This window comes from Malaclemys terrapin, chromosome 10, assembly GCF_027887155.1.
Source record: "Malaclemys terrapin pileata isolate rMalTer1 chromosome 10, rMalTer1.hap1, whole genome shotgun sequence".
NCBI classification, from domain to species: domain Eukaryota; kingdom Metazoa; phylum Chordata; order Testudines; family Emydidae; genus Malaclemys; species Malaclemys terrapin.
The window spans coordinates 35,275,046-35,292,587 of record NC_071514.1 but is presented as its reverse complement, the minus strand read 5'-3'; the positions used below and the strand labels follow the sequence as shown (position 1 = coordinate 35,292,587).

At 39.9% G+C, this 17,542-nt stretch overlaps 1 protein-coding gene across 1 annotated transcript in view; it reads right to left on the bottom strand.

Moving 5' to 3' along the window:
• Positions 1-6,870: 6,870 nt before the first annotated feature.
• The window catches only part of IREB2 (iron responsive element binding protein 2), a 37,383-nt gene continuing 26,711 nt past the window's right edge, over positions 6,871-17,542 (bottom strand). The window contains exons 16-22 of the mRNA XM_054042889.1: positions 17,098-17,222; positions 15,935-16,039; positions 15,511-15,653; positions 12,969-13,116; positions 12,762-12,884; positions 11,021-11,206; positions 6,871-10,412 (exon numbers count right to left, since the gene is read on the bottom strand). Of these exons, the coding sequence (XP_053898864.1) occupies positions 10,302-10,412; positions 11,021-11,206; positions 12,762-12,884; positions 12,969-13,116; positions 15,511-15,653; positions 15,935-16,039; positions 17,098-17,222 (941 nt within the window). The 3' untranslated portion in view covers positions 6,871-10,301. The remainder of the gene's footprint in view (positions 10,413-11,020; positions 11,207-12,761; positions 12,885-12,968; positions 13,117-15,510; positions 15,654-15,934; positions 16,040-17,097; positions 17,223-17,542) is intronic.

Sequence of the window (17,542 nt, the reverse complement as noted above, 5' to 3'; positions counted from 1 at the left end):
ATGAAGCTGAAGTTGCGTAACTTAGGGTGTCTTCACCAGGGGTGGCTCTAGGCACCAGCAAAGCAAGCAGGTGCTTGCGGTGGCAAGTTTGGCGGGAGCGCAAGAATCCAGCATGAGAGCTGAGAACCAACAGGGAGCCCTGGGAGCTGTAGTTCCTTGGTTAGCTCCCTGCCTACAGAACCAGCCCTGGAGCAGGGAAAGAACTACATTTCCCAGCATTCCCATGGCTGCAATTAACAGGAAAGGGAGGGGGAAGGAGTGTAGAACTGAAACCGCATGCTGCAGCTTGCTGTAAATGGTAGGGACAGAGCCAGCTCTAGGTTTTTTGCCACCCCCCCACCTCAGCCCTGGGCTCCCCCTGCACCCCAATGTTGCCCCAGCCCTGGACTCTCCCCTGCCCACACCCCCTGCTGCCCCAGCTCTGGCCCTCACCTGCACCCTCCTGCTGCCCCAGCTCTGGGTTCTTCCCTCACCCGCATCTCCTACCACCCCAGCCCTGCCCCCCCCCTGCACCCTCTGCCGCCCCAGCCCTGGGCTCTTCCCTCCCCCCCCCTGCACCTCCTGCCACCCCATCCCTGGGCTCTTCTCCCCCCCACCCCCATCTCCTGCTACCCCAGCCCTGGGCTCTTCTCCCCCCACCCCCCGCATCTGCAACCCCTGCCGCCCCAGCTCTGGCCCCCACCCGCACCTCCTGCTGCCCCAGCCCTGGGCTCTCGCCCCACCCGCATCTCCTGCCACCCCAGCCCTTGGTTCTTCTCCCCCCCCCCTGCACCCACACTTTCTGCTGCCCCAGCTCTGGCCCCCACCTGCACCTCCTGCTGCCCCAGCCCTGGGCTCTCCCCCAAAGAAAGAATTGGGTGGACTAAAGGGACAGTGCCCCTCTCTATCTGAAGCCTAGCAAGGTAGGTACGTGGATCCCACTAGAATTTAAAATGAAAAGTAAGGGAGGGGAGGCTCTACTAGACTGGGCAGCTTTAGATACAGTACCAGGCATGTAGGAGGATTTACACTTCTGAGCCATGGAAGCAGAAATTGACTTTTCTTTTCCAGATTCAGCTAACTGTCTGTGCTATTGCAATGCCCTGTAACAAACATTACCAAGGCAGTTCATGGTCACAGGGAAGCAGTCATCCTGAAAATAGTGGAGGTGGACAGTACCAGTTCCTGTTCAAATGCTAAGCCAGCCCTGAACTGAGCTCCCAAGTAGAGGCAGGATTATCTTGTGGTTAAGGCAGTGGAGTGGGACTCAGGAGATCTGGCATCAGTTCCTGGCTCTGCTGCTGATTTTCTGTTTGATTGGGGCAGGTCACAATCAGGCTGTGGCTCAGTTCCCATCTATAAAATGGAGATGATAATCCTTTCTTGTCCATTGGCTATGTGGATTTTGGACTCTTTGGAGAAGGACTCACTCATACCTGTTTTTACAGCACCTAGCACAATGTGGCTGAAGCCTCTCTAGGCACTACTGCAGTACAAATCAATCAAGGAAGATCTAGGTTGTCCTGGCTCATGTGTTCTCTAACACACACAGTGAGTCTGTCTTTTCTACTCAGTGACATTGTGATGCATGGCTAGAAGGAGTTAAACATCCTGCAAAATAAATAACCCTCAAAAGACATGTGGGGAGATGATGTTTGTGTTTTTGTGTATTTACATATGTATGAGTAGGGTCAACAATATAATTAACAGTCCCTGAATATGCTGTATTCTGATAATTCAGAGGTCAAAAAAAAATTCCTATCATTTCAATGAATTGTAAACACGGAATATCTCGGTATTCATCTCTCTTTGAAATGTGCTGTGAATGGTGGAGGAACAAGCAAATGGTTTTATGTTAATTCTAGGGCTGTCAAGTGATTAAAACAATTAATTGCGATTAATCATGCTGTTAATAGAATACCATTTATTTTAAATATTTTGGATGTTTACTACATTTTCAAATATATTAATTTCAATTACAACACAGAATACAAAGCGTACAGTGCTCACTATATTTATTTTTGATTACAAATATTTGCACTGTAAAAAAACAAAAAAATGTATTTTTCAATTCACCTCATACAAGTACTGTAGTGCAATCTCTCTACCATGAAAGTTGAACTTACAAAAGTAGAATTATGTAAAATAAAAACTGCATTCAAAAATAAAACAATATAAAACTTTAGAGCCTCAGTCCTACTTCTTGGTTGGCCAATCACTCAGACAAACAAGGTTGGTTACAATTTGCAGGACATAATGCTGCCTGCTTCTTGTTTACGTCACCTGAAAGTGAGAACAGGCGTTTGCATGGCACTGTTGTAGCTGGCGTTGCAAGATATTTACGTGCCAGATGTGCTAAAGATTCATATGTCCCTTCATGCTTCAACCACCGACATGCTTCCATGCTGATGATGGGTTCTGCTTGATAATGATCCAAAGCAGTGTGGACTGACGCATGTTCATTTTCATCATCTGAGTCAGATGCCACCAGCAGAAGGTTGATTTTCTTTTTTGTTGGCTTGGGTTCTGTAGTTCCGCATCAGAGTGTTGCTCTTTTAAGACTTCTAAAAGCATGCTCCACACCTCATCCCTCTCAGATTTTGGACGGCACTTCAGATTCTTAAACTTTGGGTCGAGTGCTGTAGCTATTTTTAGAAATCTCACATCGGTACCTTCTTTGCGTTTTGTCAAATCTGCTGTGAAAGTGTTCTTAAAACAAACAAGTGCTGGGTCATCATCTGAGACTGCTATAACATGAAATATATGCAGAATATGGGTAAAACAGAGTAGGAGACATACAATTCTCCCCCCAAGGAATACAGTCACAAATTTAATTGACACATTATTTTTTTAACACGCATCATCAGCATGGAAGCATGTCCTCTGGAATTGTGGCCGAAGCATGAAGGGGTGTATGAATGTTTAGCATATCTGGCATGTAAATACCTTGCAATGCCGGCTACAAATGTGCCATGCGAACGCCTGTTCTCACTTTCAGGGGACATTGTAAATAAGAAGCAGGCAGCAGTATCTCCAGTCAATATAAACAAACTTGTTTGTCTTAGCAACTGGCAGAATAAGAAGTAGGACTGAGTGGACTTGTAGGCTCTAAAGTTTTACATTTTGTTTTTGAGTGCAGTTATGTAACCAAAAAAAAAAATATCTGCATTTGTAAGTTACACTTTCATGATAAAGAGATTGCACTTCAGTACTTGTATGAGGTGAATTGAAAAATACTATTTCTATCACTTTTACAGTGCATATATTTGTAATAAAAAATAATATAAAATGAGCACTGTGCACTTTGTATTCTGTGTTGTAATTGAAATCAATATTGAAAATGTAGAAAAACATCCAAAAATATTTAATAAATTTCAATTGGTATTCTATTGTTATAAGTGCGATTAATCGCAATTAATTTTTTTATCATGATAAAAAAATTTTAATTGTGTGAGTTAACTGTGATTAATTGACGGCCTAGTTAGTTCATTTAGCTAAGTACCGGTGGTGGACCTCCTTCAAAATCATCCGAATTACCTTTTGTTCCCTGAAGAAATCCCAACTTGTCAAAAGACATGAAATTGTATAAAAGATTCTTGGGTCCTGATTCTGTCATCTCGGATCTGCTCAGGCTTCGTCAGGGGAAGTTTGAGTCGAAAGACTGAGGTCCCAGTTATGCTGGTACGCCCCAAATATGTTATTTGGACATTGGACTATAACCTATGAACTAGTTCTGAAAGAACTCTTTTCAACGACGAAGCTCACCATCTTTGCTATGAATCTGCACCTCAATTGAACTGAACTCATGTCTGTATGTATATTGATCTTTTAACCATACTCTCTCTCTTGTTTTTTAATGCATTTAAGAATTGGCTGTAGTGTGTATTTGGGTAAGATCTGAAATATTCAATAACTTGGGAGGTAATGTGTCCGATCCTTTGGGATTGGTAGAAGCTTTTCTTTTATATGATGAAATAAGATTTACAGAAATGTATATCATATTTGATGTGGGTAACTGGATGGAGGTCTGAGGCTGGATCACTTTAAGGCAGGGGTGGCCAACCTGAGCCTGAGAAGGAGCCAGAATTTACCAATGTACATTGCCAAAGAGCCACAGTAATACATCAGCAGCCCCCCATTTGCTCCCCCCACTGCTCCCAGCGCCTCCCGCCCACCGATCAGCGCCTCCTCCTCCCTCCCCACACCTCCCGATCAGCTGTTTCGTGGCATGCAGGAGAGACTGAGGTGGAGGAGTGATGGCATGGCAGGCAGAGGGGAGGGGGCAGGAAGGGGTGGAGTGGGGGCAGAGCCACCGTTTGAGCAGCGAGCACCCCCCGGCACATTGGGAAGTTGGCACCTGTAGCTCCAGCCCCAGAGTCGGTGCCTATACAAGGAGCCGCATAGTAACTTCTGAAGACCGCATGTGGCTCTGGAGCCACAGGTTGGTCACCCCTGCTTTAAGGGAACTGTGTTGTTTGGACTTCTGAGTAACCAGTAAAGTAATAAAGAAGCTGTTTTATGCTGGCTTGGTAAATCTAAGTATTGGAATATCCACCAGCTTTATGGGGATTGTCTGCCCCATTCTTTGCAGTTCACCCTAATTGAGTGACCATAGTTGGCTCCCCACTAGGACCCTGCTCACAGACATCCTACATCAGTAACTCATCATGGGTATGGAGTCTCCTAATTTTGTCAGTTATCAGATTCCTGAAAGGCTCAGAGTTCATTTCCTTGATGATACAGGCAGGCAGTATGGGTTTACGGATATCAAATCCTTGTGTTGAATCCAGGGAAAATTCCCAGGCCAATTTTGATTTAGTCTGTGGCAAAAACAATATGAGGGTGAAAGCCTCGGATTTGGGAGATATGGGTTCAATTTCCTAAGCCCCTACAGATGTCTTATAATAGAACCTCGGGCAAGCTACTTAAGTCTCTCTCTGCCTGTTTCCGGTCTGTACAATGGGGATAACAGCACTTTCCTACCACCCAGCAGCATTAGGAGGACAACTACATTAAAGATCATGATACTACAGTAATGGGGGCTATATACCTAACAGCCAGACTGAGGCACTTGCAGGTTCATCCCCTTTTCTAAACTGACTGAAGACTCTGGGGACTCAAGTCTGCTGCAAATCTCTGTTTCCTTAATAATCTTTCACCAGCCAGCTGGGGGCACGGATTAGTGTTCACATCGCACTCCCCATCAGTACCCAGCCAAGGCCAGGAAAGCTAATGATCCAACCAGCAGACCACATTCAGTGATGTGTCCTGGTCACGTGCCACCTGAGGCATGTTGTGTATACGCTAAGACCAGTCACTTGTGATGTTGACAGCATAGAATATGGACTTAAATGATTAATAATACTGTACTTGCCAGTAATCTTGAGCCTACCTGAGGCCCAAGTTTCTAAAAATGTCAGGCAGAATCCTGAGAATTTTGTGGAGTAACCCTAACAAGCCAGGAGCTAATTAAGTGGGTAGGAAGATAAACCAGCCACACTACTATGATGTGATAAGCAGCACTATGGCTAATTTTTTTTCTTTCTTATTATGTGCTCAGTAATTGAGGGTCTATGTAATAAGCAGATTGTTATATCTGATTCAAATTTTAATGAGGTATTAGCAGGTAAAAAGATGTAATAAATATGATCCAGCTAGTAAGTGACCTACAATTGTGCCCTTTCACATTTGAAGAAGTTTCATTGCCAAAGCAACCTTAAACTATCATGTGTTACAAGTTGCTTGGATAATACTATTTTCAATAGGAATGTGATCAAGGTCAGATACCCAATTGATAAAAGGTATTAAAATATATTTGTTTTATAGTTCTGTTACACTTTGCACATTAATACTGAGTTAAATTAATTTTTAAAACTTTATAAGCATCATTAATCATCTTTATTTTGCTTTCTGTAATTTCTTATAGTCTCAAATCCCCCCAGCCCAGGGATGAAAAAAGGCTAAAAAATGTAGTTGGGATTTTTAAAAGTGCTCAACAACTCCCACTGACTACAGTGGAAGCAGGAATGCCAACACTGAGTGCTTGAAAATCATACCCTTTATGAACCAGGTTAACACAAGTCCCAAACTCAATTCTGTGAATTGGTATGGTGTCCCTATAACAAATCTGAAGCATCTTGTATATCTGGGATATGTCCTTTAGAGTGCCAAAGTGTTCAAATACAGAGTACACATCTAGTCTAGTTCAAGTGACTGGTCAAATTTGACCCCACATATAGGTTTTGTGAAAACAAGCTTTAACAATACCTTAAAATTTTACTCACATACCAGATTCTCTCCCTGAAGATAAGTATGTTTTTGCTTTTGAAATCTCAAAGGAAAACTTAAATAATAAAAAACATTCCCTGCAATGATTACAACCTCTATGATGCAGCATTGAGTTTGTGAGAACAAGAAAGTGAAGTTGATTAGAAACAAAAGCGAAAAGGACTCATAAGGAGAAATGCAAACACCCCCTCCAAATTAAGAGCATGAATTTTCTGAAGTAAACCAGATTTTAAGAATTCTTTCTTTAGGTACTCTAAGATGTCATTTCTAATGTTAGGGGCATTTATTTTAAAATGAAGTTTTTAATCTGAGTTCCCTCCCTTTAATTTAGGAGAAGGGAAGATGAATCTCAGAGGTATTTGCCATAAGAGAGGGAGGGAAGCAGTCCTTTGCTTATTTTTTACTACTTCTGAGCTGTTCAGTTCACTGCAGACAGAGTACTCCATACACGAAAGTTGCAGTTTGCACTGCCAGTGATTTAATGTATAACAGTTCCCAAATTTTAAGAGAAATATCCTTGCCTCCTTTTTATAAGGAATTATGCTGGCATTTTAAACACATTCTATGTGATTTGTTTTAAAACAGATGGTTGCATACAAGTAGTGTGATACAATTTTCTTTATTAAAAATAATTTACAACATCAGTAACATTTTATGCACAATTGTCAGCAAATGAACTTTGTCTCAAGATAATATTTCTATACAATACTTAACATTATTGAACTTAAAACTGTTATACTGTTTTGTTGGCTTTAAACAGCAGACACTGATTTGCAGTTGCTTAAATGTGATTAATATACATTTTGTTTCATGTCCCTATATGTATGTGTAAAATGTATAAACATCAACACTATCCCAAAGTTTGGGGGGAAAACATTTAGAAAAATCAGAATAAGGTTATTTTCCAAATCAAACTGAAGAGAAAATTCTAAGTTAAATATGTCTAACACTTGAAGAGTCACTTTGTTATTTTTTCCCTCCTATGCTTTAAAATACAGGAAAGAGAGCTTATTGAACATTGTATTGTCTATGGTCAAAGCAGTCCTCTAATCGGACTGTATCCTGCCACTGCTGTGAGATGGATGTCATTTAATCGGGCTATCGCATGCCAAACTACTAGATCCTAGCACTATGTCAAAATTAATTTGTTTCCCCTGCTGCTGTGTTGAGAGAGTGTTATGTAACGCCTGTGATCACATGCACGTGATGCGGGGACAGGGGAAGACAGCCAAGCAAGTTCCTTCATTTCTAGAGCAGTTTGCTAATTTGTGACAAGCAAAACAGATAGGTGCATTTATGGTGCCATTTCTCTCAGCATTCACCATGCTTCAAACTTGTGGGCACTGAGGCCCTGATCCAAAGTCTATGAAAAGATTCCCATTGACTTCAATAGGCTTTGAATCAGCCCTAGTGAAATAGCAATGGCAGGACCTAAACTATGAAAACAAAGCTTACTTTGAGGCATTCATAATATTCTTTCACTGATTTTAAAGCAGAAGAGCAGCAGAATTAAAGCAGTCACTACAGGACTGACATCGGAATGCCTCAACAGAATTTACTTGTTTTAATGTTGGAAAAACTGTAGGTTGATAAATGTCTCGTTAAATTGCATTTTCTGTCACAATATTGATTTACTTCTGGTGTGTCTTGTATCACTTTTCTTGAGTATTTTACTGCTGCAGCAACAAGTGTTTTATTGCAAGACTGCAGACGTTGGGAGGTTGTGTGCTGAACTCAAGCAATGGTAGTTGGACAAGAGAGATGTTTAAACTAAACTCTTTTATGCCAAACAACAGGATTTCCACTTGCTCCCCAATAATGAACACACATTCCCCTTCACTTGAACCCAGAGAAAATATACCACTCAGTTGAAAAACAGAGTGAGATTAAGATAGGCCAGTTTTATACAATAAACAAGATTTGCTCCTCAATCACAACTGTCATTACAAACGTCCAAGATAGAAATGGATCTTTGAATACTTAATTCACACAGCAGTCATACAGCTGAGTAGTTTTTGTCTTAAATGTATTAAATTAATTTACTAAGCAGTGGCAATTGTCAATGGTTTTTCTCTCTGCTAAAAGAAAGCACAGCTCAGCTGGTAAAATGTAGTAAAAGATTACACAGGATTTTGGAATTTGTATAGAAAAACTTTCCTTCTTCAAAAAGCATATTACACACAAAGGTGTTTAAATGCCACTAGGGTTGTGACATAAAATGAAATAGCCAAGGAATTCAAAGTTCAGTTTGAGAGCTATGTTATTTCATGTATGAAAATTAACACCACCTGAAAGTGCTAAAGGTTTGCCAGTTTTAACCATGACTTTTCAGGACTTTGTCAAAACTGTAACATAGTTTAAACAGGATTTTTTAAAAATTACATTTTCATGTAAAAACTTGAAAGGTATTTTTATGCCCTATATTTTTTGACTGAAAGACTACTACAGTCTATTGCCTGAGTAGAAGTTAGTAATTTATATTAAAATGCAACCCCCTATCTATGCAATAAAGCTGAAATTGTTCTCTTAAGAGTTTTGATATACATGTTATTTGCAGTAGAAATCCTGAAGCATAATTATGGAAATAATTTACTGGGCATGTGCAGTGGACTAGCGAATATTTAATGATAATAAATGTTATTTCTCTCCCAAAAGGAACTATAAACCATAATAGATAATCGCAAGCCAATTTTTAAAATATAATTTGAAAAGAGCTTCAAGAGGGAAAAAAAGCTGAAATTCTGATTTATATAAGTGATTTAAAAATCGTTATAATTTAAAAGTTGTAAAATGTTTTTTTAAACTAATGAAACCAAATAAGTTCCTGTGCTGAGACAGTATATTTCTAATTGTAAACTCCTGGAAAATAGGCTTTTATCATGGAAGTGCGGACACACCCAAAACTACAGCAGCTCAAACGGCAATGCCAAAACAGCTAGCTTTGGTTAGAAAACTGGGATCTTAAGCAGAGTTCTGGTGTCATGGGAAGAGAAGAGTATTCAGAGCACACATTAGAAGTTTTAAAAGACGATGTGGTTATCTCAGCCATGTAATGCTTTACAATGTAATTTAAGAGGAACAAAACACAGTAATTGTAGGCCACACTTAAAAGCAAAGAAGAAAATCTAAAAGCCTAGTACATTTTTTAAAAGTAGGTTTTCACAACTCAGCTTGTCAGTACTTTGGTTAGCGACACTGCAAACAGTACACATTAACTCCCAGTGTCACACAAGGGGGACAACCATGCTGCTCCAGTTACAGCAAAGATGGGCAAGCTACTCACTTGAGGGACATAGGAACTTGCCCAAAGTTTCAGAATTTATTGCAGCCATCCTCATTTTTAAATACAGAGGTGTGGCCCATGGAGACTTCATATCCCCCGTGTACAATATTTCATCTTACTCTGAGTGATGTTTGATCTGGATCAGATGGAGCACACCATCTCCACAGTGAAGGTAAAGAGAGCCACGGCCTATGTTACAGAACTCCTTGGGCTTTGTGTGGACCTTCTCTGGTCAACCCACAATTTAAAGGATAATGAATTCAAACCTTCGGGTCTGTATTCTTAGCTACTACAATGGAAGAATCCATCTCTCTTGCCTCTAACATTCCATACCATCTGCTACCCTTAAACCAACAAATAGCAGTACACAGATTTACAGGTGCAAAACTAAGTGAAAACAACTGCAGGAAGAGTCTTCTTACAGAATAATCTTCAGCACAATTCAGTTTCGGATTTCACATCCTTTATTTACAAAATGGTGTGATAAAATATCCCCCCCATACTTACAGCTTTCTGCCACAAAACACGTATGTCGATTTTAGCAATGTTAATAGCACCATTCGAATATTATTTAAAATCAGGAAGGATCTTGTTGCGGTCACTACAATGATTCACAATCTTCTACATCCATGGACGAAATAACTTTGAGCGGACTGGGACTGTTTGCAGTTCCATAGTATGGATTCCCGGGTTCACACAAGGCATTTTCAGAATTACCAGTTATGCAAGATATCCATATAGTCAGTAGCTACTATAAGAATCTTCGAGCCACATAGTTTAGAATTCCACCATGTTTATATATTGTTGTTTCCACATCATTTTCAAATGAGGCAATCACACTGAACACTTTGCCAGTGTTAGTCTTCAAAATAAAAAACAAGAACAATTAGTGTTAATTACTTTTAAAAACTTGTCTCCAATTTTTGAACTCATACTCTACCCACAAACCATAAATGAGACAGACAAAAACTCAATCTGCATATGCCAACCATTCCAGATATTCGCATTGCTAAAGCCAGGATTAAGTTTTATATTAGTGCACAATTTTAGATAATTTTGGGAAGCATATTGTGCTGCATTCTCTGCTGGAAGTAGGAGTGATTTTCCTGTGGCTGTGCAAAGTGTGTCATTGTTGGCATTGAACACGATGTCTAGGTGGAAAGGAATCATGCAGACTGTTGCTTTAATCCAGGTTATGTGAGTGGGATTTGATTAAACTTTAATTGGCTTTTAACAAAGTTTCTGTGTTGGGGGAAAATAGAAGTGATTAGGGGCTGCACATGCAGACAAGTAACGGAACAAGAAGGCAACTATAATTATATGTACTTTCAAGATATTCTGGCAAAGTATGTTCACTAGCAGTTTAAGCAGAAGGCAAGACTATGTTTGCTTTTTCAAGTAAATCAGCATATTACTTCTTAATTCCAATTGTCTGCACCTTGAAATAGAGATGTTATATTTTAGAAATACCTTAATATCCAATGTGATTCCTGGAAACAGCTCTTGAGGAAATGATACAGAAAACTGTTCTTTGCCAGTGAGGCCCAAAACATTTGCATTTTCCCCTGGAAGGAACTGAAGTGGAGCTATGCCAATTCCAATCAAATGACTTTTATGAATCTTCTCGTAGCTTTCAGCTATAACTGCCTTAACACCCTATAAAATGTAAATAAAATAATTGGTTTCCAATTTCAGTCCAGCAGTCTGCATAATAATGAAGTTTAATGAAAACAACCATTAAAATAAACACCAAATATTCTTCTGATCAACCCAGAGGCAGCGACTTCCAGACTCCTGTATCGTAAGCTGGTGGAAGTCTGGTTTATTGGACATGCCTTGTTATTGGCTCTGCAGTGTTAGCAAGGGTAAAATGCAGTAACAACTTATTTTTGGCACTAAAACGAGCAAATGGCAGTGAATAAACCCAGGAAGCAGACCAGTGCAATAAGGTGGTGTCATTTTTAGTTATTTTTCAGAACATTACTGAAACTGAAATCTATTAGTGGTGCAGGACCGAATACCGTCCACCAAGAGCTTCAGAGTCCATTGTTATTTTGTAGGAATTAGGGGGATCTTTTGACAGTTGAAGACAAAAGGAAACATTTCTCTGAGAGTTTAAAAAAATGTTTATCTGATGCTGCTGAGGTGCATGGAATTCTAGATGCTTTCCCAGAGAGATGGAGAACATAGATGGGCAGGGAGCAAGTGACACGGAAAGAGGTATACGATAAATGCAGTTTATCAGAATAGTCTGCAATGTATCCCATGGCTGTCACCACCACATGCACAAACTAAACAGAGACAACCATCAAAAATGCAGAGCATTGGTAATGAGAGCATTAGTTTGTCTGGATGTTTTCCTTTCTTGAGGAAGAGTTGCACTTTTACAATATCAGCTGAAAATTGGTGGTGATCTAGCTCACTAGTGAAATTCAACTCCAAACAATGGTGCGCAGCCTTTCCACTCACAAGACTGCAAAATGTGGATTGAATTTAAAAATGAAAATCAAACATTTAAAAAACATGAACATAATTTTTAAATAAAGCTTCCAGGGGAAAAAAAAGGGCAGCAAATTCCAATTTTTGCTTGAAAAACATTAACAGAGACTAAAATGGGAGAGCGATGATTCTGGGGAATTGACGGGAGAGAATGAAACTTTTAAAAGTTTAAATTAAATTTAAGAAACTACATAAAAGGTAAATTAATAGGCTAGCCAACCTCAATGTACTTTTTATCCTAGTTACTTATACTGCTGCCAAAGCAGCACACAAAAATAACTGCCTGGTCCTTACCTTACCTACTACAAAACCTGACCTTCATTCCCACTAACCCCTATGAGAGCTGGGGGGCGGGGAGGGGAGGAGGGTATACAGAGCACCTCCACAGGACAGGGGGACCTAGACCAATAGTATATGTATGTGTGTCATTTATCTAGCTAAGTCTGGAATCTCTTATGTTGGAGCCCCATTTTGTGGGTCAAACCTGATAAATTATACATTTCTGAAATTTAATAAGCTGGTCCTGTAACCACCTGTTCCCTTCTATGCAGATCCTACCAAGGAAAAATTACAGATTATACATTTTCAAGCAAACAATATTTTGCAAATATTTAAATTTAAACTGAAGACAGCTTCTAACATGAATTGATGCTTAAAGACATCTTCTTAGAACAATACATTTGAAACTAACTTCATGAGAATATAACAGTACCAGTAAAAAAGGCCCCTTTGCAGTCCAGTCTCTTGAGCTACCCAGTCCATACTTCTTCCCTGCTAAAATAATCAAAGGAATGCCTTCTTTCTGGTACAACTCTGCTGCTTCAAACACATCTAGCTGCAGGAAAAAAGAAAGTGAAATCATTAGACAAGCTCTAATCCATAGCTCTTAATTGAGTCATTTGAACAAATACATGCTCACCGTTTGTCCTGATGGGAAATGAACTGTTTTTGGAGCTGGTTTTCCTATGAATTTATTCAAAAGCTTGATATTTGCAAAGGTACCTCTGGTCATCACAGCATCATTACCTCTTCGAGCTCCGTAAGAGTTGAATTCACGAGGTGTGAGGCTACAAATATCAGAAGACAGTATTTAATATTCAACAGAAAGTCTACTTGTATTGTTTTGGAGGGTTTTTAACATTAGGTGGTATAGAGCACTAGCTAATGAACATTACAACCGTAACTGAACTGAGTTTTAAGTGGCTTTTTGGTGACAATCTAGAGGACTAATTTTCTAACAAATGTGGGTTAAGCAGTCTATAGAAGAAATCAACATGAGCAGTATCTGCAAGTTCTAGTCTCACGAGTTGGCAGTGAAGGTGAATTCATTTTTACTTCTATGGAGTACCCTTCATTTAGGCTGAGGGAGATAGTCATTGGCAAATAGTGGGCTCCGGAAGCCATTATTTTGAGATATTTGGCTGATAAACTGGGGTTTGTTGAGTATCAGAGGGGCAGCCGTGTTAGTCTGAATCTGTAAAAAGCAACAGAGGGTCCTGTGGCACCTTTGAGACTAACAGAAGTATTGGGAGCATAAGCTTTCGTGGGTAAGAACCTCACTTTTTCAGATGAAGTCTTGCATCTGAAGAAGTGAGGTTCTTACCCACGAAAGCTTATGCTCCCAATACTTCTGTTAGTCTCAAAGGTGCCACAGGACCCTCTGGGGTTTGTTGGTGCAGTACAGTACAATTAGTTTGTGTATACCAAATGGAAGGTCTGATTCTGTGAGGAGCTCTGCACCTCCTGTGAAAAGCTGGGTACCCTCAGACTTCACTGGGAGTTAAGGGTGTTCAACATCCGAAGAAGTGGGCTGTAGTCCACGAAAGCTTATGCTCTAATAAATGTGTTAGTCTCTAAGGTGCCACAAGTACTCCTGTTCTTCTTTTTCCGGATACAGACTAACACGGCTGCTACTCTGAAACCAACATCTCACTGTATTGGGTCCAGAACTGTTCATTTATTTGAGAGATGAATCAACATCAAACCTTCAGCCAAATTCACATTCTTACAGGGGCAATTCAGTCTTTAAACGAGGCATGTTACGAACAAGCTGGTCTCTGATGTGTTCCATGCGTCTATTTGCCAGTCCGCTCTCTTGGCCAAGGACAATAATTTTGCAACAGCAGCGGAGTAAGCAATTATCCCTACACTGTGTTCAATATCCATCAAGTGAAGTGAAAGCAACATCATTTCTTATGTAAAATCAATGGACAGAGACTAGAACATTAGCACAAGACTAGTGCTACCTGCTTTGTAAATTAATAATTCATCTATGTTTTGAGATGGATTTGGCAGCAGACCATTATCCTTTTACAATGGTCTATCTCATCAATGTGATATTTTAAAATAGATTTCAGCTGTTCAGAAGGCAAAAGAAATTTCAAATACATTTCTGGGGATGGCCTACAATCACAGGAATGACAGTTTACACTTTAACCAGGACATACACAATTAATTTCTCTAATGCATAATGGCATTTACAGAACAAAGCAATTTTTGATGATCAGTTGTTTATATGGTAAATTAAGTTCCCCACTGAGACAAAAAATAAAGCAGATTCATTTGCTTGATAAAATATACGTAAGGCCCTTAGTTTTCAGTTTTTATTTTATTTTTATTTAATTTTTCCTGGGAATTTGTTTATTACGACAACAACAAAAACAGGTAAAAATCAGTGCAAAAATATTATTAATTTTTCTGGGTAAATGTAGGGGTTTATTTTGCTGGACAGAAAGACGGGGGGGGGGGGGGGGGGGGATATTCAGTAGAATAATGCTTTGAATTCCATTCATCAATGTGGTCTGCTGCAGGACTAAAACAGAACTCAAAACACGTCACCTCTGAGTTTAAGAAAATAATACATCTCTTATCCCCAAATAAAACTTTTCATTTGAATAAACAGTTTACTGTTGTAGGGTTAGAACTATTACCTATAAATATTTACATTTAATAATTGGGCCACACCATTTGCAGCACACGCACTTGACTTCATCCTTTTCTCCTTTTGAATATTTCCTTGTGTTCTGAAACATATTCTGATAGATTTTTATTTTCTTTCCATTTTAGTGTGTCAAATCTTTAAACTGTTATCTGCTAACAGCCTGAAATGTGTACGTGGTGGGTGTGAGATTCATCAGTATATTCAGATGCACACACATGTCAGAGCTTGTGTGTGTGCCTGTTTTATTGTGTATATCTTCTAGACTAATACATAGCCTTACTTCAACAGGCAGCTTTGCATATATATACAAACTAATGTATTACCGTAATACATATATCTCATGCAATGTATTGTATTTTCCTAATAAAACAAGGTTTTTAAAATATATTTGAAGATACAAAAGTAGGATGAAAATCAGAAAAAAATGAATAATACTTTTTGTAAAACCCAGGAGATTTTGAGTAAAAAAATTGGTTTAAACTGAAAATGAAGGGGCTTAAATATAAGTTACAATCCATACCCTTTGTTTGTCAGATACTTAGCAGCAGCGCTATTCCTTGCAATGCTTCCAGCAGGTGATATGTGATCTGTAGTTACAGAATCTCCCAAATATAGCAAGACATGGGCATTTTCAATTGGTTGTAGTGAAACTGGCTCTTTGGCCTATTGGGGGGGAAAAAAAGAAAAAAGAAAATACATATATTTCCCCCAGGATTCCTAGCACAAATCATATTTAAACTGGTTTGTTCATGACAAAAATGGAGCATCCATCCACAAGCTCCATTCATTCCAATGGAGTGAACACCAGCGAGAGACAGTTAGATATGGTTAACGCTACACAACTTGATCAGATACAACCAAAGCTTATTGAAACACAACTTTCCCCTTGGTTTAGGATTCAACACTTCCCAAATTATTATTTTAGATGGAACCACTGTACTTACAAGCTTATCAAAAAAAGAAGGACATCGGATATACGTGGACTTCAAATCCCACGGAAACAAAACTGACTCTGGTGCTTCCAGAAAATTCCATCGCTTATTGCCTTTCTACAAAAGGAAAGTATATTAGCCAATTAGACTATCAGGGAAACTGATTTACAATTATCTTATACAGTCTTAAAGCAAAAACTTTGATAACCGTTTTTTTCCTGAGGTTGTACTATATTGTGGGAGATACCATCATAATGTAACGTATATACGCGATCATAAGCCGGTTCGTTTATAAGCCGAACCCCACCCCCAACAGGGATAAGTAAAAATGGAAAATTTTTATGACCCGTTCATAAGCCGACCCTATAAGTCAGGGGTCAGCAAACTTTGGCTCCCAGACCATCAGGATAAGTTGCTGGTGGGCCGAAATGGTTTGTTTACCTCGAGCATCCGCAGGCACAGAGGTAAACCTAAGTAAACAAAGTGTCCCGGTGCGCCAGCTGCTTACCCTGACGGGCCAGGACAGCAACTGGTGGGGAATTTTTTTTTTTTTGGGGGGGGGGGGGGGGAGGGAGAGAAGCTGGGGGTCAGGAAAGTAACCCGTGACCACCCCTCATATGACCCCCACCCCTAGCCCGGGACCCCCACACTCTCCCCATCCCATCCCTTCCCACCTTATCTGGGGAGGATGTCTCTGGCCTGGCTGGAGCTGCTCCGGCGGGCCAGACTGGGTGGTGTGGCTGCAGCATGTTCCAGTGGGCTGGGACGGGCTGCTTCAGAGGCTGGGGGGAGAGCAGCGTGGCCAGAAGCGGAGAGACTCTGGACCCGCCTCCTCCCTTCTGGCTCTGCTGGCTGTGCTGCCTCTCCTTGCTCCCTCTGTTGGGGGGAGGGGCTGTGTCCCACCTCTCCCTCTCTGTACCCATTCATAAGCTGACCCCCTTCTCTGGTGCTTTCCTTTTTTACTAAAAAAAATTCGGCTTATGAACAAGTATATACGGTACACTGTTTAAGAACCCCAGTATAATAGAATACAGGTGGCCATATCTTCGTCACTTAATCTTAGTTATGGTATCAGAACCCTCCATACCGGCTGCTGTTTCAACCAGAAGATACAGTAAAGCTATCCAGAAAAGCACTGTTTTCTAAACTATTTAAAATGACAGACCTATCCTTACCTCCATTTTTTCTTTCTGTTCTTTAAACATGGATGATATCACATACTCCTCCTCAACTTGCTGAAGTTCTTCTCGAGTGGGCCAAACATCATGCAGGTAGATATTTTTGCCATTAGGATCAATGCCTATGTAAAAGATTTTTTTGTAAGCAAAAACAAACAAAAAACCCCATATCTGTTGAGACTTTATTCAAAGATGCTACAGCTGATTAAAAAAAAAGTTTCAGCTAAGTGATTTTTTATTTCTTAGCTGCTAGGAATGAAAAGCATGGTCATTCTTTGTCTAGTACTATAATAATGTAATGCTCTCTGCATGCTCAAATGCCAGTTAAATGAAACAAACGTTGTGAAAAACTGGGGAAATATCTAATTTCCCCCTTCTATCATGAGACAAAATATCTGAGTATAAATAAAAGAAGAGATGAAGTGGTCTAAGGCTGATAGTC